The following is a 24,920-nucleotide window of genomic DNA, read 5'->3' as shown; positions in this document are numbered from 1 at the left end:
TTTTATTGTTTGGAAAGTATAATTACTATGTGGGAAGAGAAATGTGACACCCCAGTCCGCAAAAAAATCCTGGGGGAAAAAAATCCTATAAAACCAACAGGTCAAATTTTGAGGCTGAATCCAAAGTGCTTAGGAAACATACGCAGAGTCCTGCACATTTCTGCACTGTAAATCTACTACTGAGAAAGAAACCAGACGCCTACTGTTTAGCACACACAACTGCCTTATACTGAATAAGGCTGAACATGTACTTGGAATTATAGCTCTATCAGGCTGTTAATTTTTTTTGTTAACACACAGAAGAGCTAGCTACAACCTGGGAGAAGTGAAGCACCAAATCCCTACGTTCAATGCTTTGTGGATCCTCTGAGGTGCTTAGATACCATGCCGATAAATAATTGAGAACAGAAATAAAACCAAGATTAACTAAGAAATATAATTAAACTGCAGCTTTGATGATGTTCTCTTGGAGACAGAGCCTATTGAGGTGTAAATTGAAACCAAAAGCTGATGGGTTTTGAGAGCTTAAGTCCTCGCCATATAAAAGCCTAGTGACATCGGTTTGGGGGAAAAGGGCCTTCTCTAGAACATTAGCAGGTTGATTAAAGGCAGCAGTTAAAACCACCTTAGTAGGTAATTTAGTATTTGTCCTAAGCACTGTGTTATTTGAATTAAATAACATGGATTAGTCCCTGGAGCTTGATGTTCAGTTTGACATGAAGTCACTTCTACATATTTTTTGTTCTTGTAAAACACAAGCTCATGGGTACTGAGTAGATGTAAATAATATCAGGATGTTCATATAAATATAAAATGACATGCAGTTTAAGTGCACCAATCACCATACTAATCCAATAAGGAGGGGTTATAGAAGAAGTGACCTAGGTTTAATGTTTGTGTAAAGCCAAATAGGTGGCCAAGTGAATTCTTTGGCAAGTATTCCAGGAAAGGCCTCCTTGTTATGCAGACAGATGGCCACATCAATTTACCTCAGTCAGATTGCCCCTCACATCCAAAAGAAATGTTTCCTCTGCTCATTAGTTACCCTACCTGCTATTGTACCTCCCTGGCTGCTTCATCTGCTTCTTCTCAATCTACCCACAACCGGTAGTTCAGTTGATATCCTGCACTGGCCTTCATGTTGCTGCCCTTGAAAGGCTGGTGGGGAAAAGCAGCAAGAGGAAGAATCTTCCAGACTGAAGACTCCCACCTGGTGTAGACTCTCTCCTGCAACCTGAAGTGTTTAAGACTTCAGATGCAGGATGGGCCTCAGCCTGTCGTCATTAAGGGAATGAAGAAAGCAGCTAGAATAAAATCTTCCCCTTTTCTGACGGCCTTTCAGGAGGGGGTTGTTGCCTATAGTCTCAAACTGCATTTGCAAGGGGGCAGTTTGGAGAATTCTCTGAAGCTAGTTAGCCCGCTAGCTAATGCCTAAGGGGCAAAAGTCCACAGCAATGAAAGCTTACTGGGGAGGTGGAGGTAAAAAGGCTTTTGGTTTCCCTACAACAGAAAGATCCTCTGAAAGAGAGATCCTGGTAGTCTGGCTGGTTTCCCTACCTCAGAAATCTTGACGCTATTTCTTGTCTTAGGGCCTCGGAAGACTTTGGCTTTTCACAGGAAGGCAGAACACCAGTTTTGGCTGTAGTAAGCAACCCGTGGGCCGGCTTCTGCCTGATGCAGTCTTTTTATTCCATACTTGATTGGAAGAGGACTGGATGACTGAGCTTAGCATCTGCAACTAGCCTTTAACTTTTGCCTAAAAGACGTTCCCCATCCATCTTTTGGCAGATCCTCGAATTTCTGCTGAACATCTGCGGGAAGTCTTATAAAAGGCAGTCTTGTTCTCATGGAAACATCAATACTGTAAATAGTTTATCATCCTGTCATCTCACTGATATCAAAGGAAATAGATACCACTGCTGTCTCCACAGTGCCAAATCAGCTTTTTGAGAACCTTTATTCTGTTTGGGAAGAGAATCTAACAAGTGCTAACTAGAGCTGTGTTAGACAGCCCAGGCATCTGCCCATGAAGTACAGGGAGTTTCCAATGACATTTGCCATCGAGGTGAACTGGCAAATCTTCATCCAAAGGTGTCCCAATTATGGTCCTGAAGTGCTGTACCACATGTCTAATCTGACAGTAGTAGTCATCAGAACCAGGATTGAACAGGGAGTGTGATGCAACAATCTTGATGTTCCTATGCTGAAGGTACTACTTACCTACCATTTTTGACCCAGCTGGGGTTGCAGGACACAGAAACATCAAATAGCCCAGAAGGAAGTGGATGGGCACTACTATCCTATCTCCACATACCCTAATATATATGCTTTGTATCCTAGATGGTCTCCAAATTTAAAGGACCTTATCTTCAAGTCTGTAGAAAGCCAAATCCAGAAAGTTGTTAGTTTTCATGTTCAGAGTCTTAAAATATTATGAGCTTTCGTGAGCTGCAGCTCACTTCTTCGGATGCATAGAATAGCTGCAGCTCACGAAAGCTCATGCTAAAATAAATTTGTTAGTCTTTAAGGTGCCACAAGTACTCCTGTTCTTTTTGCGGATACAGACTAACACGGCTGCTACTCTGAAACCTTAAAATATTATGTAAATGTTAAATATCCTGGAAAGAGTTTGCTTACTGTCTTCTTCCCCAGCAAAGAAATGCTTTGCATCAGATGAGTCCTCTTCCTCCTTAACATCCAAATCTCTCAAATAATTTTTGAAACTGCCTTAATCCCGAACAGGCATTGCAGGTTTCTGCAAAAGCAGGAGCAGCTAAACTAACAGAGTAAGTGTGTTAACACTAGGACCATCACAGCAGGCTTAGCCATAGACATCAGCCCAGAGACCAATGCATCTTGTGGAAGTCCAAACCTCTACTTCTATATACTCAATGCTTCCACAGCACTGGAGACGACTGGGTCTCAAGATACCATGTCAAAGTGGTTTAGTGTAGAAATCTGATGCAACATGAGTTGAGAACAAAAAAAGAAGTCATGAGGCTGATCAATACTTCCTGCTGTCTTGCACCGGAAATCCTGCTGACAGAAGCTGAGGCACCTGAAGGTTTTAACCAGTTGCTTGCTGAAGCTGAAGTCAGCATAGACCAGTCTTAATGCATACCCATCTTGCCATTCAGAAAAAGACATTTCACTAAACAAAAGTAGTATGAAACTTCAGGATGTCCTAAGGAAAGCAATATACTGGGTCTTTCTGGCCACCGAGGACATCCCAATCTTTCAGCTCCTATTGATGGGAAAACACACAAGGTGCCAAAAGAACTAATGACCAGCTGGTTCACACATGGTCAAGAGCCTTTAAGGCCTTTTGAGACAGCTTTTTAGGCCAGAAGAGATTCAGATGGTCAGGTCCTGGCCTAAGCGCCTCAGGTAACGTGAGGACGTGTCATAGCAAAACCAGTCATGAACTGCTGTAAGGCACAAAATACAAGTCAAACTTCTACATGGGGGACACAGTGTGACTGCTCAAAACATTCACATTGTTTTGTAAACAAAAAAATTTATTAGTCCCCAACACAGCTCTTCTCCACACATTGTGCTCCATCAACACAAGTACAGAATACCACAAGAACACAGCAGGAGCTGTGGGGCTCAAGGCCTATGTGTAATGACAAAGATGGTTCACGGTTTCCTACGATTGGCAATTGAAAAACCTAAGGCAAAAAGAATAGGCAAGAGGAACACGTTTATTTGTAGGATGAGCAGTACAGCTGAAGAACTGATTGCACAGACCACAGGAAAGTGCTTTCAACAACTCATTCAGAGGAGAAAGGCAGTCACAGTACTAGGGATGCCAATGTGCCACAGAAGACACCTGCTTCTGGACTAAACGGAAGAGGGTGTTCCTGATTTGGCTGAAAGCTGGAATATGGATCAGGAGTGAGAAATCACAACTAATCCTGAAAGCTCTTACAAAAAAAATCCAAGAGCAACAAGTATTTTAATCAATTCTTAGTTTAAATTTCAATGGATTTTTTTAAAGATGTCCATTGTGTCTATAAACCAAATATTTATTTATTGCACTAGCAAACAGAAACCTGAAAGCGATATCGATTAGTGACTAGCTTATTTTTTTTTTTATCAAGCTAAGGGAAGTGAAAATGGCAGACACTAACAACTTTTAATACATTTTTGCTAACACCAATATGGACTTGTTCTAAGAGAATGCTTTTATCCGGATTTCCCCTGTTAACAGACAGATAATTCTACTTTCAAGGGAATGAAGCCTGACAACATGAACTATTTCAATTCTCCATACTGCACACCAGCCTTAGAATGGACAACTTTACAATAATGGCAGCTCTCCAAAAAACTTTGTTTTTAAGAAAGCAGCAATTTGACCCAACTTGCAACTTACATGTCCTCAACCGTAATGTCCTTCAATATTTGGCAGTAATCCACATTCCACACAGCCTGATCATCCCAAACCTTAGAAGCCAGCAGAATAGCTCCTAGAACTATTCTTTTCCAGTTACTAGGACAGATGTCAATCTCCGCATAGGTTAAGAGTCTTTCCAAGTAAACCTACAGAGAGAGAACTCATCTTAGACATCTCAATCTGAAGTTTGAGTTCCAAACAAGTGTTCAGTCAGATTTAATTAGACTTTACCAATTATGTTCATTTATTTATCCCAAATCCATTAAGCTACCAGAATTAGTGGCTAATACTGAATTTTAGCATTCAGACTTTCAAAAAGATTACACATTCCATTTTAAATACAAGACATTAAAGGACTGAATGATCCTGAAGTGCAGAATACAATGAAGTAAAACCAGTTTCTAACAATAAGCTCTGCTGTAGCATCCGAAGAAGTGGGTATTCACCCACGAAAGCTCATGCTGCAAAACGTCTGGTAGTCTATAAGGTGCCACAGGATTCTTTGCTGCTGTACCAGTAAGACTCATAATGAAAGTCATTTACAAGTGTGACGTTTTCATTAATGCCAACCCAGGATTATTAACCACTCCACCAATGCATTAGCCTTCTCTCTTCATGGCTGGCCTGGTGTGGTTAAAGCAAGTATCGCTGCCTGCATTTAAGCCATTTTTTCACAGCCTTAAGCTGTATTGCATCTATTTGCCCCATGCTCATTATTGTGGTATGCAGGTTCCGTCACATCACAGCTCCACTTCAATTTGCATGAAGCAGATTGTTAGCCACCGTGAACACATCTCAGTAAGCGCTGCCCTCACATCTCAGCTTGCCACACTGAGAGGAGGCTTTGTCACCACCTACAAGTAGAAAACTTAATTTCAAAGTTCCCAATGGATTTCCTACCTCCTCAGATATGATTTTTACCAGCCCCCAAGCAGCTTGAATCTGAACTGTTTCCTTACAGATACTGCTCTTCCTAGAGGTACATGCAGGTTTATTCCAGGGCTACATGTGCCAAGCAGCTGGCACTTTTATAGAAAAAAAAATTACTTTTGGACAAAAAAAAACCTACTTGTGAATCAAGTTTTTAAACTCCATTCACAAGTGGGTGTGAGGGCCTGGAGAGAACTAGAGCTTAGTGACCTCAATATGTTTTCAATACTTTTTCATCTATTCATCAGACTTTTCTGAATGGAAAAAATGGACTCAAATAGTTAATTAAACCTTCTGCTTGTAGCCTTAGACTGGAATCCCAGAGGTCTTCAAATAGCTAATAGAGCCACCTACTGGCTGAAGTCCACTTTTTAAAAACAAACTTCTTCAGATCAGGGGAAATGCTAGTTTCCGAATATTTGTACTGGCCAGAATGCCTGAGGTCAGACACGGACTGCACTGTAAAAATGCATGCGTGCTTTAGGGAAGCAACACAAAATGCTTGCTGAGTTTCATTAGCTCAAAGTAGTTATTTAGCCTTCGCAGTCACAATTTTGATTAAATAATTTCTTAACTTTAGGAATCTGCTTCTTTGCCACTCAGTTCTGTTATCTCTTTTTGGTTGTAATTCTTTCTTCCTCTACTCATCTCTGCATTATTTCTTCCGCTCCCAGATGTGAAACTAAACTGAAATTACCAGATAGTTTTATAGTAGGCAACTAAAGCCCAAATTTCAGTAGTCCACACCCTCAGAATAAGTTAGGAAGTGTTTTTTGGACAATCAGTGTCAATCTTCAGTTTCTTTATCTGCTGCACTTTTCAAAGTCACATAGCAAGAATATAATGAGATGGTTGTATGTTTTGGGTGGGGTTTTTTTTTTGTTTTTTTTTTTTAAGATCCTATCAAACATACCTGGAAGCAGCTGTTAGTCAAAGGACTAAATTTAACAACTGGATATTGATAAAATGGGAGGAGAGGCTCCAGCACTGCAATGGCAAGGTGGCTCAGCTGCTGGGATTCTTACCAGAGTGCTGTTCCTGGACCCACCTATGGGCTCTATCTTCCACATCAGTCTCTGGCTAATATACATCTGATAAACTAGAAGCAGCCCACCTCCCTCAACTGATGGAAGGGAAAAGGAGTTAATTCCCCCCAACTCCAGAGCGGTTTAGGGTGGTGGTCCATTACTATATCTTCCTCTGAACTCCTAATTTCTGCAAAAGGTCTCTACTATATTATTATACACAACCACATTTTGTTTCTCCACCACCAGTAAATAACTCCACCGGCCCTCCGGTACCATATGCAGAAGCAGAGTAAATAGACCCTGGTTAGTTTTACTGTTGCTCATAGGTTTCTGAATAAACCAGTTAAATTCAGTGCACTGTGGCTTGGAAAAGTCATGAGCAGCAAGAGCTCCACTGCTTCAATTTACCCAACAGTGTTTCTTAGTCGCCATAAGGGCAAGCAGCTTATTTTTAAATGAAAGCTTAAAACGCTCTGAAACTGATTACTTAAGATCCCTTTAGAAAAGTGTCACTGCTCTCCAGGAAAATTAGCCTATATACCACTGGTGAGTGGATTTTTCGAGCCCTGCCTGCATACCTCAGGTGAAATGAGACGTGATGTCAAAGCCCACTGGCCTTCAGCCATATTGTAAAGAAAGGTCGCTGCTACATTTACAGTTAAGAAAAAGTAGGAAAGTCTATACGTGAATTTGAAGTTAATATGCCTGCCTGACAGTCCTGGAAACCAAATACTGCAGATACCACGTGGGCAGACATCGCACGCTTCATAGTGCTTCTAGACAGAAGTTCAGTCAATTCAACCCTAGGCATCTGTGCGATGAGTAAGGACAATAACTTTCTAATGTGGATATTTCCCTTAAGAATTATACTGAAGCCACAACTTGGTTCTTATTGGCCAACGAATGACTATTCAATAGTGGTTGTTTTTAAACACTACTGACAGGGGCTAGATTCCACCTGTGGCCTAGTGACTAAAGTGCCATAACCCCTTCACCATTCCCCTATAACGGCATCTCACTAGTAACTATTCACTTTTCATTAATTTTATCAAATTGGAACAAATGGTTCATTTTACAAACTGACCAGACCTTGCATATGCAGACACAGGAAAGGACTTGTACGTGCCATTCCTGAAATATCAGAAAAGTTATAAATACAATTTTGCAGCTGATTGATAAACACTGATTTGTGGTTATATCCTTTTTCAATTTACATATACCTTATATTCAGCAGAGTTTAATCAACTTGTTCAATGGAAAAGAAATTCTGACAGCTTGAACTGAATGATCGAGCATGGCTTACCAGTGTCACTATTGCACATTCAGCTGTCAGCTGCGCTGCGCTAAAAAGCGTCCGTACAAAACGGTAAATGTGCTTGTGATCAGGGTCATGTTTGCCGTAGTCATTTGGAACTTCTTCCCGCTGAAACAGAAAGTGCCTAGAGTTAGCCACTGTACGTCTAAATGTTACTTGGGACTGCTTTTTACAGCAATACACTATTGTTTCCTTTCACTAATCTGAAAGGCAAATCTACACCAACTTTTGCTTTGGAAAGAGAAGGAACAAAATCCTTTACAAAATAGAAAGCAGCACTGGCCATACACATAAATATTAGGGGAGTCCTCTAACAAAAAGCAATAGTTTACCTGGTCTTTTGTAGTCCAGTTTTAATTCACATTTTGCTCCTATAAGAATATAGGTTTGAATGAAAGGCAGACTACTGCCTGTCATCCCGAAGTTACATTTCTTGATTATATCCTTGGAGTGATGATCAGAAGTATATAATCTTGACAGGCGAGATGGTAGGTAACGTTCTTGGCATATCAATGTCCATGCTGCATTCTTCTGTATCCACACAGCAATTACATAACATCAGGAATCCCTAGGCATTCTGCTTCTCAGAAAGTATCATGCAAGATTTTCATTGCTCTGCATGAGCTACCTAGCATGGGGCAAGCGAAAGTCTAAGTTTTGAAAAGGTAACTCTCGAAGATCTGTGGGCAAGAACATGAACCACCCCGTAGGGGACTAACTCATCCATGGAACTTTCCTATTTAGCAGGAAGCAAAAATTCCATCCCCAAATAAGCTACAATCACAAATATTGGCCAAACCGGACAGTCTCTACGTAAAAGAATAAATGGACACAAATCAGACGTCAAGAATTATAACATTCAAAAACCAGTTGGAGAACACTTCAATCTCCCTGGTCACTCGATTACAGACCTAAAAGTCGCAATGTAACAACAAAAAACCCTTCAAAGGAGAGCATCGAAGGTGGTACCGCACTCTGAGATGGCTAGGTCTCTGGTTCTGAGCTTGTACAGAGAGGGGAGGCTGGAGTCTTTGGGTATGTCTACACTGCAGTTCGACACCTGTGGCTGGCCCACGCCAGCTGTCTCAGATTTGCAGGGCTCAGGCTAAGGGTGTAGAGGTTTGGGCTGGGGCTGGGGCTGCAGCCGAGCTCTGGACTCGCCCACCTCACAGGGTCCTAGAGCCTGGGCTGCAGCCTGAGCTGTACGTCTACACTGCAATTGAGCAGCCCCTTAGCCCGAGCCTAAGTCAGCTGGCACAGGCCAGCCTCGGGTATCTAACTGAAGTGTAGACATACGCTTTGAGCGGAGCTACCCTAAGTTAAAGGCTTTAGCGGCTGAGAGTCAGGGGCAACTAGTTGCTTGGCACCTCCTGCTGATGCTTCATTTGGGAACATAAAGTCTTGTTCAAGACAGACCGACCTTAGTATTACTGACTTCAAAACAGACAAGAGGATATTAGGGACTCTGCAAACGGTGGAGTTCCTATCTTGTAGGGGCTGATGTTGGACTCTGACCTCTGGGCTGAAAGGGAAGCAGAGTCTGTGAGGGCACAAGTGGCACTGGCACAACCCAGGCATCCAGCTGTCAAACCTGACTCTGCCACACAATTCAAGGATTTCTCCTTCAAATCACTAAGCCACATTTATAAGTCTCCGGGTATCTAAAGGAGGGAAGAAGGGATGTTTTTTTCCTGTCCCAATTGGCTGAAACAGAGGAGGATATCCTAAACCAGGGGTGGGCAAATGTAGGGCCGGGTAGGGAAGGCTGTGCCTCCCCAAACAGCCTGGCCTCTGCCCCCTCCCACTTCCCGCCGCCAACTGCTCCCCTCAAAACCACCAACCCATCCAACTCCCCCGTTCCTTGTGCCCTGACTGCCCCCTCCCAGGACCCCCTGCCTCTAACTGCTCCCCAGGACCCCATCCCTTTATCCACCCCCCCTCCTTGTGCCCTGACTACTCTCTCCCGGGACCCCCCCCACCCGTAACTGCCTCCCCAGGACCCCACCCACTATCCAACTCTCCCTGCCCTGACTACCCCGATCCCTATCCACACCCCCGTCCCCGACAGGCCCCTCCCCCCCGGGACTCCCACGCCTACCCAACCCCCCCCGTTCCCAGTCCCCTAACCACCACCCCCAGAACCTCTGCCCTATCCAACCACCCCCTGCTCCCTGTCCCCGACCACCCCCTGAGACTCTCTGCTCCATATCCAACCCCCCGCCCCTTACCATGCCACTCAGAGCAGCAGGAGCTTGCAGCCACGCCACCCAGCAGGAGCGGCAGGCCAGAGCGCTGGCAGCGTGGCAAACTGAGGCTGCAGGGGTGCGGGGACAGCAGTGGAGGGGCCAGGGTTAGCCTCCCCGGCAGGGAGCTCAGGAGCCAGGCAGGCCAGTCCCGCGGGCCAGATGTGGCCCACAGGCCGTAGTTTGCCCACCTCTGTCCTAAACAGACAAAGGAATTCTAGAAGCAAGTAGCAGTGAAGTGAGTGAACTCTAAGGCAAAGCTACCCGAAGTGCCTGACACCGGAAATAAAATACAGGACACAGAAACAAGATTCCTCAGAGGCTGCCTGGAGCATGGAATCCTACTATTAATCTTAGGCCAGCAGATTCAGGAGGGAATAAAAGGGGGAAGTGAGGAAAAAGAGTTATGATCTGACTGGAAGGCAGGGAAGGCCATGGAAAAGGATACCGGGAACAGCCAAAGCTGGACAGGGTGAAGTGGTACTGAAACATCTGCCGAAGGGGTTCAGCTCCTATAGGGAGGACCTTTCTTTGCTGACTGAAATCAAGCAGGAACAGCTGCAAAAATTTCAAAAGCTTAATCTCTGTGGTGACGAGTGATCAACAGGCAGAGGTGGCTGCACTCCTACTAATTATCACCATCTTTAGGGACAGAAAAGATGTAGAGCTTGCAGATTTCTGCAGGCCTCACACACGGAGTTGAGACCCTGGAGAAAGACTCCTCTATGGAAGGTATCTTTACAGAGTAATTCTTTTGCCAAATTAAACTTCTCTTAAAGTAGTTTTAGATACTAGAGGTCAAATGCTGCCGCTACACAGACACTGTAAAGAATGATTTGTAAAGTTACTTTAAAAAATATGAAGCTCAGCTAATATAAGTCAATACACACTCCCCACACCAGAAATATTTATATTTTTAACATTAATAGTAATGTTAATACTAAAGCATATTTTTAAGATCTGGCAGGAAGATTAATCAAAGCTTTATCTGTTTAAATATTTGAAAGGCAAACTGAATTTTTTTTTTTTTTTTTTTAAACCACAAAAGTCTTTTAAACCAGCACAGGCACTTCTACGTTCAATCCTGATGAAAAGGAAAACAAAGTAAATGATTAGGACTCTGCAAGGCAGTCATAACTTGACACCACTCAACCAACTGCACACTGAAGCGCACAGCCGTCAGCTCAAATCTACCATCAGGTTTTGTACCTTAGAAGACTGTCTGTAAACAGGAGCATGAAAACTAATAACTTTAGAATAACATGTTGAATGCCCCAAACTGCCAGGGTAAGAGACGTTAAGCGTATTTACTTTAAAATTTTGCCTTTCAGGTTCATTAAGAGCCAGACTCACCGTCTCCTGCTTTGTGTGATGCTTCATGAGCTATGTACTCCTATTTGCTATCACTTAAAGGTTAGGCAGAAAGGCTGTAAAGGTAACGCATGCTTCCTCCAAAATGATTATACAGCCTTAGCCAAGTGCTTGGCACAAAATAGTGTTAAAAAACACAGACCCAGGGAAGAAAGAATAGTAAAAATCAGAATAAACATGGAACTAACATGATGCAAGCTAAATGTCACCACCTCACTTTTTGTTGCATCTTATTCTTCAAATACCATGAGGAAAAGTGAAGACTATACTGCCATTTGCCTACTAACATAATAGTTGGTCATCTATTCATAAACCAATTTAGTTTTAGAAACTCCAAGAAGAGAGGCTCATACATCTTTGCCTGCACTTAGATCTAGATTAACAAAAAATAATTTAAAAGAAGGCGATTTTACTCTTTTAAAGTGAATGCTATTTATACTGGATATAAAAGACCAACAAGGATGGAAATAAATACATGAGTAACAAAAAAGAAAAATATAAGCTCAAGAAGTTACACTTACCGTGAGAGGATGGGATTTTTCATCAAAAATATCCAATGATCTTATTGAATCTCTATCAAACAAGAGTATGTATTTTACCAATGGAGATTAACTATTGGCAGAGCAAAGCATTTGATATTGTAAAAATTGTTCACCACATTAAAGCATTTTTTAGTTTTGTAGGTTTTTCCTGGAATTTGGCACTAGGTTTTGCTGCATTCCCATAAGCATGATTATGAAGAGATTTTCCACAACTCAAAGAATTTAATCAGCAAAAGCAAGCATGTGAACAGCTAGCTACATTCCAAGTCCAGAAGTTAAATTAAGTATCTGCATAAAGGCCCTAGAGTTGACGTTCTATTAAATTTATTTACTGTATAGGCTCTTCTGAAAACAAACTTTCATCTCATTATAACGCAACACTTCTTATACAGTCATACAATGTACGCTGCAGCTAAATATAACGTGATACAAGCCCTGGCAGCATGGTGTCAATGGACCTACGGCTAGGTCTTTGCCGCAGAAAAACAAAAGCATGTTTTTACATTGAAACCTCTAACGTGAGTTAGCTGTCTTGATGTAAAATCCTAGCAGAGACAAAGCACAGGTGGTTTGCACTCAGTGTAGCTAGTTGAGACAAACTCCAAGTGAGGGATATAGTGCTGACCTTGACTAGAGGCATCAAGGCAAAAAACTACCTGCACCTTGTCTCTACTAGGATTTTACAACACCACCGTTAACTCTCTCAATGTCAGAAGCACCTTTTTTCTAGGGAAGATACAGCAAGCATTGCACTAGTGAATCCCTCAGCTGCAGCTACCCCTGGGAGCTTCCGTTGGCCCTGTCCTCACTAGGAAAAATGGTGTGGTCATTAATACACGTTAAAATCCTAGTATAGGCAAAGCCACTATATTTTTAGTGTGTTAGCTAGTCAAAATAAAACCTTTGCTCCCCAGAGTTTACCTCAGCCAGCTAATGTTCATAAAACCACAACAGCCTTGCGCCTACAGTAGGATTTTAGCATGCTAACTAACATGCTTTTAAAAATACACCTTTTTTCCTAGTAAAGGAAAGGCGCTGATGTACTTTTTAAAATTGTGTTAGCTGAATTAAGTTAACTGAACATGACTGAAAAGCCCTCTTACTGTTCCTTATGATGTTTGCTGGCCACACTGTAGCCTAGGCTTCCCTTAGAGTAGACTTTAACTAGATTAGTTTAACATATGTTAAAGGCAGTGTATGCCTTGTCTACAAAAGACTTGGTACATATCCCATCTTAAAGCCTAGTCTATACAAGACCTCAAACATGAAGAATGCTTTTCAAACATGTTACACTAACTCGATTGAGCTAACAGTGTTAAAACATGCCCCATTTTTCCCCAATCAAGAAGGTTGGATACCTTTCAAGGGTATTCTCCCCTCCCTAAAGGAAGGACTCTGTAAAACCTGTAGGGGTGAGGTAAGCTGACATGCATCCCTGCTCTACCCAATCCTTGGGGCTTCCCACTCTCCACCCTGAGAGTTATTTATCTCAAATTAATCTATTCATAATTGATCAAGGCAGTTTATAGGATCATAGAGGCGAGCCTGGACAGTCCCCAGACATTTGCGGTTTACTCTAGGGACTAGTCTCCACAATCACACCATCAGTTCTCTCAAGGTAGTTAATCTCAGGTAAGACCTCTAGCGAAAGTAAGACTGCAGCAGATCCCAACTCTACAAAAGTCACATCTTCACAAAGAAGGACAGCGACAGAGATGGCTGCCACCCCTCTGCTGCCAGATCTTAGACATGATCTGGCTTGTTTTTAAGAAGCTGCTGATCATTTCTTTAATACATGATCAGACAGTTTGTGTTCGTCTCTATTTCTATTCTCTGAAAGGGCATCTCTAGCAACTTCATTTGAGTGGCAAAATGTTCTACAAGGCTCAACATTCACTTCCCAATTCAAATATTTAGCATCATACTACGGAAAGGGATTAGATTATATGTAATGAGGTTACTAGTATGTGGTATTTGCATATTAATATAGTACACAAAGCAACATTTTCTAATGAACACCTAAACTGTAATAATCTAAACCCCATTTTATTTAGGAGATCAGCCAAAGCCCAGATCCAGTGCTGGTACACTTAAAAGCAGCAGCAGGTTTTAGAACAAGTTCAGTATGTTTTTCCAACACTGCCACTTTAGTTTTTGTGCTTCACCCTCGACGTAATATTAAACATAAGCATTGTTTTACAAGAAGGTTGATCAGCCTGGGAAAAGCAGAGGCTCCATAAAATTGTATGATGTTTTGAACCCAAGTTACTTACTAATTATGCCAACTACCGCTCAAATGACTTGGACATACAACTGTTAAGCCACAGTTATGGTTTTGCTTAACTAGAGAGAGAAGTTTAGAGTGCTCACCTGTTCTTTATGTGGTAGTATATTGCTAACGTCACACTGCAAGGAAAGGGGGAAAAAAAGGTTATTTTATCAAAGCATATTCTGCCTTGACAAGATGTTGCTCAGGACAAAAACAGATTTCTAGAACCCATTTAGAGTATGACTTTATTCTATTTCTGAAGATTAAATGAAATTAGTGATTCCCCATCTCCCAAGTACATTTTTTTCTTAAGTTCTCATTCCCTGGTTCTGGTTCTCTCCTGTGAACGGAAGTTAGCCAAGACAGATACAATCTGATTTGCTAGCTAAACTCATTTTAAAAACTACATGTATACATCTTTGTATCATAAAAGAAGTCTGTGGCACCTAGTTGAATGCATGTCTGATTAACCACTGACAAAAAGCTTCAGCATGCCAGAAGCCCACTCATCATAAGCTCCCTTTGGAGTTTTGTTTTTTTAAACACTGTACTTTAATGGTAAGATGGGCTTATTGGCTGAAACATCTGTTCGTTCCACAATCAGAAAGCAGCCAGTCCATAATGGTACTCAGACACTGCAGCGATGTGGGCCATATATGTGGAACAGATGCAATGGTGGAAAGAAGCTAGCACCCACTACTGTATGGTACCGACACACCAGAAACAAATCAAGTTATTGATCCTGAGTTATACTGACAATATCATGCTTTGAAAATAAACATGTCCACATTTATTGACAGGACACCACTAGATTAGCAAAATAAACGATTCAGTTATAAACTGTCATTTTAAATTTGTCATGTTTTTATTTTATGCCTAGTTCACTATTAACCCTCTAAATTAGATCTGTTGTCATCTTCGTTTCCAAATACCGGCCAAAGAAAATTCTGAGTAAGAGTCTCACTTCATCTTTAAATCATCCAATTGGGCCTAAGTTCTTCTGTATGGTGGTTTCTAAGAAGTGAGCAGCCTTAAAAACTGACTCATGCAGAGACAGAAAACACATTACATGTAAGCAGAGCTTCAGTTTGGAAGCTCCCTTGCTACAAATGAGCATTTTACATTCATAGTATATACTCAAGATCTGATTTTAAAAGTTTCAGGTATTTCAGGTACTTGTCCAAGCTCCCCTGCCAATTTTTTCTTCACCTGTTTCCTACTGTGCATGAGACCCACAAAAGCAAGTTAAGTAGTAAATCTGACTATGATGTCAAGTGTACAAAGTCAGAAGTCTGGAAAAAACGGTTGTAATTTCAGTCACAATAACCTTGGGTAAAAATGTTCAGACAGGTGATTTTTAGCTGATGTTCCCTTTCAATATCCTTTATAAAACTAAAATCAAATGACTCTGCATTTAGTCAGTGGATTGTTCAGAACTGACTGAACGGGTAGCAGCACTGCAGCTCTTCAGAGTGTAGAGAAAAGCCTGGTCTACAGAGTTTTTGCTCTAGCAATGGTCAGTTTTGGGATATGGTTTATTTTTACTGATGTTGTCACAGCAGTACGATACGCAGCATGGACACAGTTAGACCAAAAGGTGTCTTATGCTGGTATCGTTTGTTTCCCCTGCCCAAACAGGTATAAGCACATTTACACTGCGGGGAGGGGCTGTACCAAAATAGTTAAAGCAGTACAACGCATGCAGTAAAATTGTTCTTATTACACTTGCTGGGATTTGGTGCAACCCTTTGAGTAGACGTACAAAATTTAAAAAGCCAGAACATTCAGAGTAATGAATTTAATATTATGAAACATTAAACTGACAGCTGTAGAGATTAAAGTATCTGTTTAGTCAGAGAAAAAGGGCATAACTCCAGTGCCCGTTTCGCCACCAGGGAGTGTCAGTCATAGCCCCAGAGGCGGACAGGAGCAGAGTTCACTCTCTTGCCCATTCAGTCCTGGCCACACCTGTTGTGACTGCCAACTCGAACAACTCATTTCACATGGGCAATGAAACAGCCTTCAGATGGCAGTGACTCACTGCTAGTACCGGCCAATAAAAGGGGAACTGGTGGTTCCGTTTTCCACTTTGGCTGGAAGATTCCTTTTGAAACAAGTCTGACAGTTCTATTTGTCTGGATCAGATGTGAGAGGCAAGCTGTAGGTGCAGCTTCCTAATCCCATTACAATTCTGATCTGCACAGCCCTCTCCTAGTCTAACCTTAGAGTCCTACCAAAAGAAGAAACGTACCAAGTCCTAAACAAAGTTAGACATGCCCACCATGCCACCTAACCCACTGCTGAAAGGACAGCCAGGCATATAGCAAGGCAACAGAGGACAAGAGGGGATGGGATGGTTTGAACTCTTCACCTTCAGCACCTCCCTTCTGGCCAAGCAGCAGCTGTGTATCACGCAGCTGTGTCACTTTCAGGTCTGGATTCCAATAGCCAAGTCAGTAGCTTAATACACTTCCAAAATTTGTTCAAACTTTAGCATCTGCCTGCAGGTGCAACACCTTGGGGGAGCTACCAAGTATTCCTCTTCGTTGCATCAAGGAAAGGAAAATCACTTCTCAGCTTTGGCTCCCTACCAGCTGTGTATGAAACTAGCTCTCACTATGCTATCAGCGGCACGTGGATCAAAAAGAAGCCTCAGATGGGGAACAACAGAGGGTGTATTGTCACTTCTTTGTAGATAATAGACGTTTTATAACTATCCTCAAATACATGAGGACAACTGTGGAACCAGAGCTAAAGCTCTGCATTAGGTATAGTCTTCTACCACTAGAGGGCAGACTAGCACTACCGGCAGCTTGGGAAGACCTTCCAAAGGACTGTATTATATAGAACTCCATACAAAACCACTTCCCATTTTTCAACCCAGACTTTTTGCTTTGCTTTCATTTTAAAGAATTAAAAAACCCCTTTTTATTCAATATCAATACTCCAATTCTGCAAAAAAATCAAGTGAACCGAGTGTGGTTGTAACTAAGGTCTTGTCTACACAGGATATTAGTATGCAGCAGCGTGTGAATCTACAGTGCACAGGCCTGCCATGAAGTAATGTCCTATGCAGACAAGCCCTGACATGTGAAAACACCTTAAGCTGCATTACTGGATGGCAAGGGAAAAACTCAGCCCTCACACCTCCCGAACCCTGCTAGCCCCAATCCCTTTCTGTGACCAAACTGTCAGGGATGACCTGTCAAATCAGAGCCAGTTGACTGCCTTGACTGACAGAGACCAGCAGGATTAACCAATCCCAGGCTCAAAGCCCGCAATGTCACTCTGCCTCTTGCATGATCAGAATGGTACTTACCATTTTATTGTGCTTCTAAGATTAGGCTGGCTGACTGTGCTGTCGTCTATAAATATGGTTGAGCATGAGCTATACTTTTTCGTAAGCTGCCCTGGAGAAACCTTAAAAAAAAAAAGACAAATTTAAGAAAAGTGCTTCTACAAATTTGTTTACAGAAATTTGGGTTCTGGGTGTACAACTTCATCCAAAATACTGTAGATGGATACTAAGTAGCAAACAGGAGGCACTTGGAGATGAATGCTCTTTGCATCTAAACTGCCCTATATCAGTACAGTTAGTCAAGATGCTGCTAATTCTGCAACAGACAGAAATGTTCATGTACATAAACGCAAGACAACAAATGTAAGAGTTCTAATTTTAGTTTGGTATCAGCCTTTTCCCTCCTTTAATACATTTACCTTCTTCCTCTATGCCAACTGCTCCCATGTCTCCTTCTCCTACTCCTTGTTTATCCCCTTCTTTTATACCACACCCCACACTTTAAACACGCTCCCATTTTCTGGCCACTCCATCCTCCCTTTAAATCCCAGCTCTTCCATAAACTCTTCATAACATTAATCTCTTCCTTGAATCCGGTTTATCATTTTGAACCAGAACGTGAGCTATCTGGAGATCTTTGTTTTAGTCTGCAGCTGTAATCTCAAGCAAAGAAGGGTCTGTACTTGGGATAGGAAACCTCAGAAGAAACCTAAGCATGCTGAAGGATGCAATATTGGTAATTTCATTGCCAATGAGTGCCTCTTCCTTGGTAAGGTATAATTCACTTCCTGTCCTCCAACTATGTAGCATTTGATGTTTGAACAAGGTCTGATTGTTTAAAAAATATTTAAAGGATTTTTCGGCCTTTTAGTATTAAAAATATCAGGATTTGATTTCCCTCTTTCTTGGAGGCCTCCCTGAACAACCAAAGGGATCTGACCTCACAATCAGGTTGAAGAGATTTAACTGAACAGTTTAAGGTTTGCCAACCTCTACTTAATACCAAACCTCAGTCACTGAGAAATCTGTGTAAGCTCCAACACCTTTCACCCCCTCAACTGAGGCCTGGGGAAAGATCCCATGGCAGTTCTTAAGTCCTCCAGCAAAAACAAGAAAGCCTTCAACCTGAATTTTGGCAGACAGACCTGGAACTTAATTTATATCTATATCTATGAAAATAAGAATGACAAAATACACAAGTCATTGTGCTACCAATGTAGGCATATACATTTCACTTTCAATGGCACATCCAAAAACTTGCAGCATCAAAGCAGTTTTACTAATTTAAGTTTGTTTGTTTTTTTAAGTACCAAGAGTGTAAGTTATTAGAAGACATCTCCCTGACCTATTATCCAGTGGCATAATAAAGTCTCATGCATTTCTCTCTCTGGTGAGATGTCAAAAAGGAAAAAAAAAAGGGTGGGGGGAGGGGTGGGGGGAGGAGTGAGCTGGATGTGTGAAGTATCAGCAAATGAGAAGCTCAGAACAGTTGTGTCTACTAAAATGTTACTGCTAGGTTATCATGGGCCCAATTTCCAGAGGTGCTGAATACCTGACTTCAGTGAGAGCTGCAGTGGTGCTATGGATGGATGCTCAGCACTCCTGAAGAGTCAGATCACTTCCTTCTGTTTATTAGAAGCCATCGCTCAATTTTTTTCTTCCTTTTAACAAGACAGTTTGCACTGAAGAAATGTCATTACTTCAATGAAGACTAACTGCATTTCCTAAAATTGCCTTTAGATAAATTTGCTATTATGAGTGCTGCTTTCTCGAATTAAGGTTTAAATAGCTTGTCATCTCAGTTTTTAAATGTACCTGGTTTTACTTCTGCTTTAAAGAGACATCAACTTAAGAATCACACTTGTCTGAATTTTCCCCCCCTACTACTGTTTAGGATTAATACACAAGGTCAGTATAACTGGAAAAAAAAAAAAGAAAAAAAAAAAGCTATTTTATGTTTTGACAGCTCATTCATCGCTGTGCTCTCCTGTGTCTGTTTTCTCCATTTGCGTAGATCTTTCACAGAGCCATGTAGGAATGAAATGATTGTGGGGGGTTTTAAAACTTGGAAAAGGTAATTGTATAATCAAAGTTTGCAGGGACTTTGGGGTACATAAAGGACCTACAGCTACTTTGAATGTGTTTTTGAAATTTGACTAAATTCCAAGTTGACAGTATCCCTTAAACATCTTACGTCTGATGGTTTGTTTTACTTACATGATTGATGTGGTTACTCTTCCTCTTCTCTCGCACTAGGAATAGGGGAGGAAAATGAACTCGGTTATAAATTAAGAAGTTCCATAGCAAGGCACGCAGTGGTATCAAGCAAGCGGCAGTGTTTTCCCAAAATATAAACAAGCAACACACAGGATGCTATTTTAGTTCTTGTACTTTCCATATCAGGAATTCAGTTTTGAGGACAAAAATCAATACGCTTGTTTTTAAATGTTTCACAAAGCCATTATTAATAAAGTACTCTCTCACTTATCCAAATGACCTGTGGACAGCCAAAACTTTCAGATAACTGGGCATTTGGATAAATGGAAGTGCCAGAGCATTTAATGCTAGAAGCCAGAGGAAGCAAGAGGCAGTGGTCAGGCCTTCCTGTGCTTTGACCCTGCGTGCTGCAGCCATGCTGCATGGACAGAGCCCAAAGGGAGGTAAAGAGAAGGGTAAGGAAATGGGGAGTAGCCACAGGAGATAGGAGCATCCTTGACAGCCTCACACTCTGCAAGCACCAGTTCAAATAGGGAGGGGTAGGACTGGCCCCGTCCATTGGGGCTTTCAGTGCCAGGAAGCACTCAAGCAGCACCAAGGAAGCTATTCCCCATTGCAGCTACCCCCCTCCCCGCCTCCTCCTTTCCTTTCCAGTCTCTCCCTTTCACCCTCCTCTCCCTTCCTCCTGCCCCATTCATTTTCCTTAGCCCATCAAGTCTCCCTCTGTCCTCTCACTGAACCCCTCCTTTCTTGCTCTCTCCTCCCCCATGTTCTCTCATTCTCCCCCCACACCTCACTTTTCTCATTCCTATCTCTAGAAATCCTCCCAAATCCCAGTTCCTGCAACCCTGATGTTAACCAGACAGTAGGTGATAACTAACCTAGCTTTTTTCGGGGGGAGGGAGAGATACTCTGTGGCTTCGTATAACTAGGGTTTCTGGATAAAGGCAATTCAGATAACGGAAATTATACTGTTGTTCAAATAAAATCAAATGACAGAGTCTAAACTCAGTTTAGAAGCACAATTAAGAATTGCACTATTTCAGTTGCATAGTCTTCTAAAAAGTGCAGAAGTGTTGAAAATATGTATGGAGGCTAACTGAACTATTTGGCAGCCAGAAACACTTGAGATAATGTCTTGAATGTAAAGCTTTTATTATCTGTAAAAGTTGGGCACATTTTACAACTAGCTGTTAGTTTTCATATGCACAGATGGAAATATTCTCAGCATCAACTTCTGGCCCTACCACACAGTTCAAGGATAACTACCTCCGTTTTGGGAAGACTTCAGAGGTTCAGAAAAAAACCCAGCCACTTCCACAAACAGGCTAGGGACACCATCCCTGCCCAATAGCTATTGATGGACCTATCCCTCCATGAACTTATCTAGTTCTTTTTTAACCCTGTTATAGTCTTGGCCTTCACAACATCCTCTGGCAAAGAGTTCCACAGGTTGACAGTGCGTTGTGTGAAGAAATACTTCCTTTTGTTTGTTTTAAACCTGCTGCCTGTTAATTTCATTGGGTGACCCCTAGTTCTTGTGTTATGAGGAGTAAATAACACTTCCTTATTCACTTTCTCCACACTAGTCATGATTTTATAGATCTCAATCACAACCGCCCCTTAGTTGCTTCTTTTCCAAGCTGAAGAGTCCCAGTCTTATTACTCTCTCCTCATATGGCAGCTGTTCCATATCCCTAATAATTTTTGTTGCCCTTTTCTGAATCTTTTCCAATTCAAATATATCTTTGAGATGAGGCAACATCTGCATGCAGTACTCAAGATGTGGGCATACCATGGGTTTATATAGGGGCAATATAATATTTTCTGTCTTCTTATCTAGCCCTTTCTTAAAGATTCCAAACATTGTTTTTTTTGACTGTCATGGCACCACTGAATGGATGTGGTCAGAGAAGTATCCACAATGACCCCAAGATCCCTTTCTTGAGTGGTAACAGCTAATTTAGACCCCACCATTTTATATGTATAGTTGGGATTATGTTTTCCAATGTGCATTACTTTGCATTTATCAACATTAAGTTTCCTCTGCCATTTTGTTGCCCAGTCACCCAGTATTGAGAGATCCTTTTGTAGCTCTTCTCAGTCTGCCTGGGACATAACTATCTTGAGAAGTTTTGTATCATCTGCAAATTTTGCCACCTCACCATTTATCCCTTTTTCCTAATCATTTATGATTATGCTGAATAGGACTGGTCCCAGTACAGACCCCTGGGGGACACCCTTACTTACCTCTCTCCATTCTGAAAACTGACCATTTATTCTTACCCTTTGTTTCCTATCTTAACCTGTTACAATCCATAAGAGGACCTTCCCTCTTATCCCATGACAATTTACTTTGCTTAAGAGCCTTTGGTGAGGGACCTGTCATGCAATCTTTTTATGCCACAGACTTAACAGAGGGTGAAAGGGGACTTCTCATTCCAAAGATGATACAAGCCAAAGCTCATGCCCACCTGGCCACATTTTTATTTGTTAGACAAAGTCTACACAAGGGTTGGAACTACTTCAATTTTCTCATGATACTGTGTTGGTCTTTTTAAAAATACAATAAGGATTAAAAGCCAACTATAAAGTAGCAGCAGTAAGCAGAACTAAAACTAGCTAAGCATAGGGAGCAGTTGGGGATATTTATATGTACAGAACAAGCTGAAAAATAATGAGCAGTCTGGCTATCGGCTTGTAGACTGTACTCTCTTTCCAAACCTTCAACCTTTGACTTTACGGATTGCTAGTTCCTGAAAGCAGAGACTGTCCTCCTACCTGTCTGTATAGAAACTACCACTTTCAAACAAACAAGAACTGCTGGCCCGGATAAGTGTTAATGTCTCAAAGTAGAAATCATTGATTTTATTGACCTGGCAAAATGTTCAGAAATAAAGCAGTCTAAATAAAAGGTTCTGCATCTTCTACTCATGGAAAAGTCCTGTCCACCGTAGCGCTAACAGTTACTAATCCTTAACAGATCGATACTACTTTTCTAAAAGTAATGTTTATACATCAGTTCCAAGGAATACTGAACATGTCAGACCCACGTTTAAGACTGAGCCTCCGCCAGCAGGACTTTCGTATAGTTTAACATATTTCTGGCATGGCTTAAAAACTGCATACTGAACAAGTAAATCACATTCCCAAATGTGTCAAGTTTTCTGATACAGTTTAAAGTGGCATTTCGTTACTAAGTTCTAATATTTTCAACTTCATCTCTACAGCTGCCTCAACCTCTACCTCTTTTGCGGGGGGCTTTTTGGTAGGGTGGGAGCTAGGTGGAGTCATCCTTCCCATGTATAACTTCAGTGCCCACCTCTATCGCTTACAGATTTCCCAAGCAGCATAATCATGATGCTGACATTACTGAATCTCCCTAGAAGGGGGATTCTGAATAGCAGCTCTGAAACTTACAGATTTGTCAATTTAACTCTACTGTTCTTTGGCAAAACTATAAGCAAGCAGCAGCCACACTGAAGCTTTTTGTCAAGGCAAATAGGTCCTTAATTCTTATGGTTGCAAAGATAACATTCCAAATAAGGGTTAGAAACTTTAAAAGAAAAGAACTCAACCTTAAGGGACCAATCAGTTTAAAACACTACTATCATTACAAATAACAGATTTCTATAACTGAAAGATGAAAATATATTTCTCCTTTATTTCAGTTTGTTTAGCTTGTGCATTCAACAGCCTTTTGTGATCAGACAGCTTCACTGTTTACCCTGAATAGTCAGTTTCCAATGTGTGGGTCTTTTACAGAAAAGGGGAATTTTTTTAAGTTAGTAAATCTATTCATGTGTTTAAGGGAGAGCTCAAGACTAGGTGTGCTTTCTGAAACTACTTAACGCTTACAAAAGTGAACAGAATTCAAATGGACAGTGTCCCTTACAGAATTCATGGCTTCGGCCCACCATTCATCGGGACAAGCTTCCCACTAGCACAAGGATTTTTTCAAGCCCTGGTCATAAGACAACTGTCTTCTGCAGCTAAATACCAAAGTGAGGTAAGGCAAACCTGTTCTCTCAGACTACTAGAATCAAGAAGTTTGAATCTGCTGATATTTGATACCTATAAAGCACAAATGGCACGGTCATAATAAAACAGCCTATGAAAACATTACTATGAAGAGCTGCAAATTTTTAAGCTAGTAACTCCTTACTGTGACCCAGGTTAAACACAAAGGCAACTTATGTTTCTATGACTCAGCTTGAACCGCAGATCAAATATCCAGTTATTGTTCACTGCTCTCCCACCCCCTTTCAAAAAGTGAAACAAGCATTCGCTTACCATCTGTTTGGGACTTGCTCAGGAAAATTGTGCTTGCTCTGGGATGGTCAGATGGATTTGATTCCAAGGCTAAATCTGAAAGACAAAGGACAAAGAGATGGCATTTCAGTTTGGGGTGGTCAGAGAAGAAAGTCACCCTCGCTACCCCTCCATGGTCCTACTGATGAGGCTGAAGGGAACATTCTGAAGGCTGTCCGACTCTTGGAGAGCTGTATCAGCTTTCAAATCAACGAGCCAGTGTTAAAATCCTGGCTTTTTAGCTTAACGTCCCAAACAAAAATCCAGTCTACACTACCAGTTTTAAAACTATAAGCAAATGGAGGTACAATTTACAAACCAAGTTATTTAGGGAAGAGGACAAAAAATGGTCTCAATAAGTAAACAGGTTATTTTTCACTTTACTAAAGTTTCCTTTCCCACAAAGAAAAGCTGCCTGAGATATGCAAATAGCATCAGTCCTGAGAAGTAGCAAGATCTGCCACCTCTTGCTGGTGCTATCACACGGGCTAAGAAGCAGCCTCCTGTTATCCCCTACTTTAGGAATTCCCCCATCCCAGGACAGGTACTTGCTGTTGTCAGATCCCTCTTGCTCTCTCACCCCCTTCCCAGCCAGCCTGGTTTCCATTTGGGACTTGTTTCACTACACTATACTGCCTCCCACTAGGGTGGTTTACATCTGTTTCAAAGTAGGTTCTACTTAGCTATAAGCATGCTCAAGCCTCACTTGAGTCTCAAAGTGTTTGATTTTAATCTCATCACTAGTCCAGCCTTTACAGAAGCTATGCCCAGAATACCATGTGGACAAGCTACCCTGGCTTTAAAAGCCGTTTCACTAACTGGGATAAATACTTAAAAAGCAGTTTGGCTTTTAAACTACATCTCTGCCTGCACTAGTGGAAAACTTATCTTATAAAACTTAATTAGATGCATTTTAGGTAATCAGGAAAAGTTTACAAATATTTGAGACGGAAGGGGAGAGCACTTTTAAAAATCTTACCCACTCAGAAACGAGCACTTG

General features: G+C 41.5%; 1 protein-coding gene across 2 annotated transcripts in view; it reads right to left on the bottom strand.

The window, feature by feature from the left end:
* Window positions 1-24,920, bottom strand: part of CCNYL1 (cyclin Y like 1) — a 52,396-nt gene that overhangs the window by 14,580 nt on the left and 12,896 nt on the right. For both annotated transcript variants that reach the window (XM_045033049.1, XM_045033050.1), the window contains exons 2-8: window positions 23,903-23,977; window positions 19,610-19,644; window positions 17,414-17,514; window positions 14,196-14,231; window positions 11,805-11,856; window positions 7,658-7,777; window positions 4,376-4,542 (exon numbers count right to left, since the gene is read on the bottom strand). In XM_045033049.1, the coding sequence (XP_044888984.1) occupies window positions 4,376-4,542; window positions 7,658-7,777; window positions 11,805-11,856; window positions 14,196-14,231; window positions 17,414-17,514; window positions 19,610-19,644; window positions 23,903-23,977 (586 nt within the window). The remainder of the gene's footprint in view (window positions 1-4,375; window positions 4,543-7,657; window positions 7,778-11,804; window positions 11,857-14,195; window positions 14,232-17,413; window positions 17,515-19,609; window positions 19,645-23,902; window positions 23,978-24,920) is intronic.

Source organism: Mauremys mutica, chromosome 10, assembly GCF_020497125.1.
Source record: "Mauremys mutica isolate MM-2020 ecotype Southern chromosome 10, ASM2049712v1, whole genome shotgun sequence".
NCBI classification, from domain to species: Eukaryota; Metazoa; Chordata; order Testudines; family Geoemydidae; genus Mauremys; species Mauremys mutica.
Note: the sequence above shows the minus strand (reverse complement) of the source record. Positions and strands in the feature narration are given on the sequence as shown.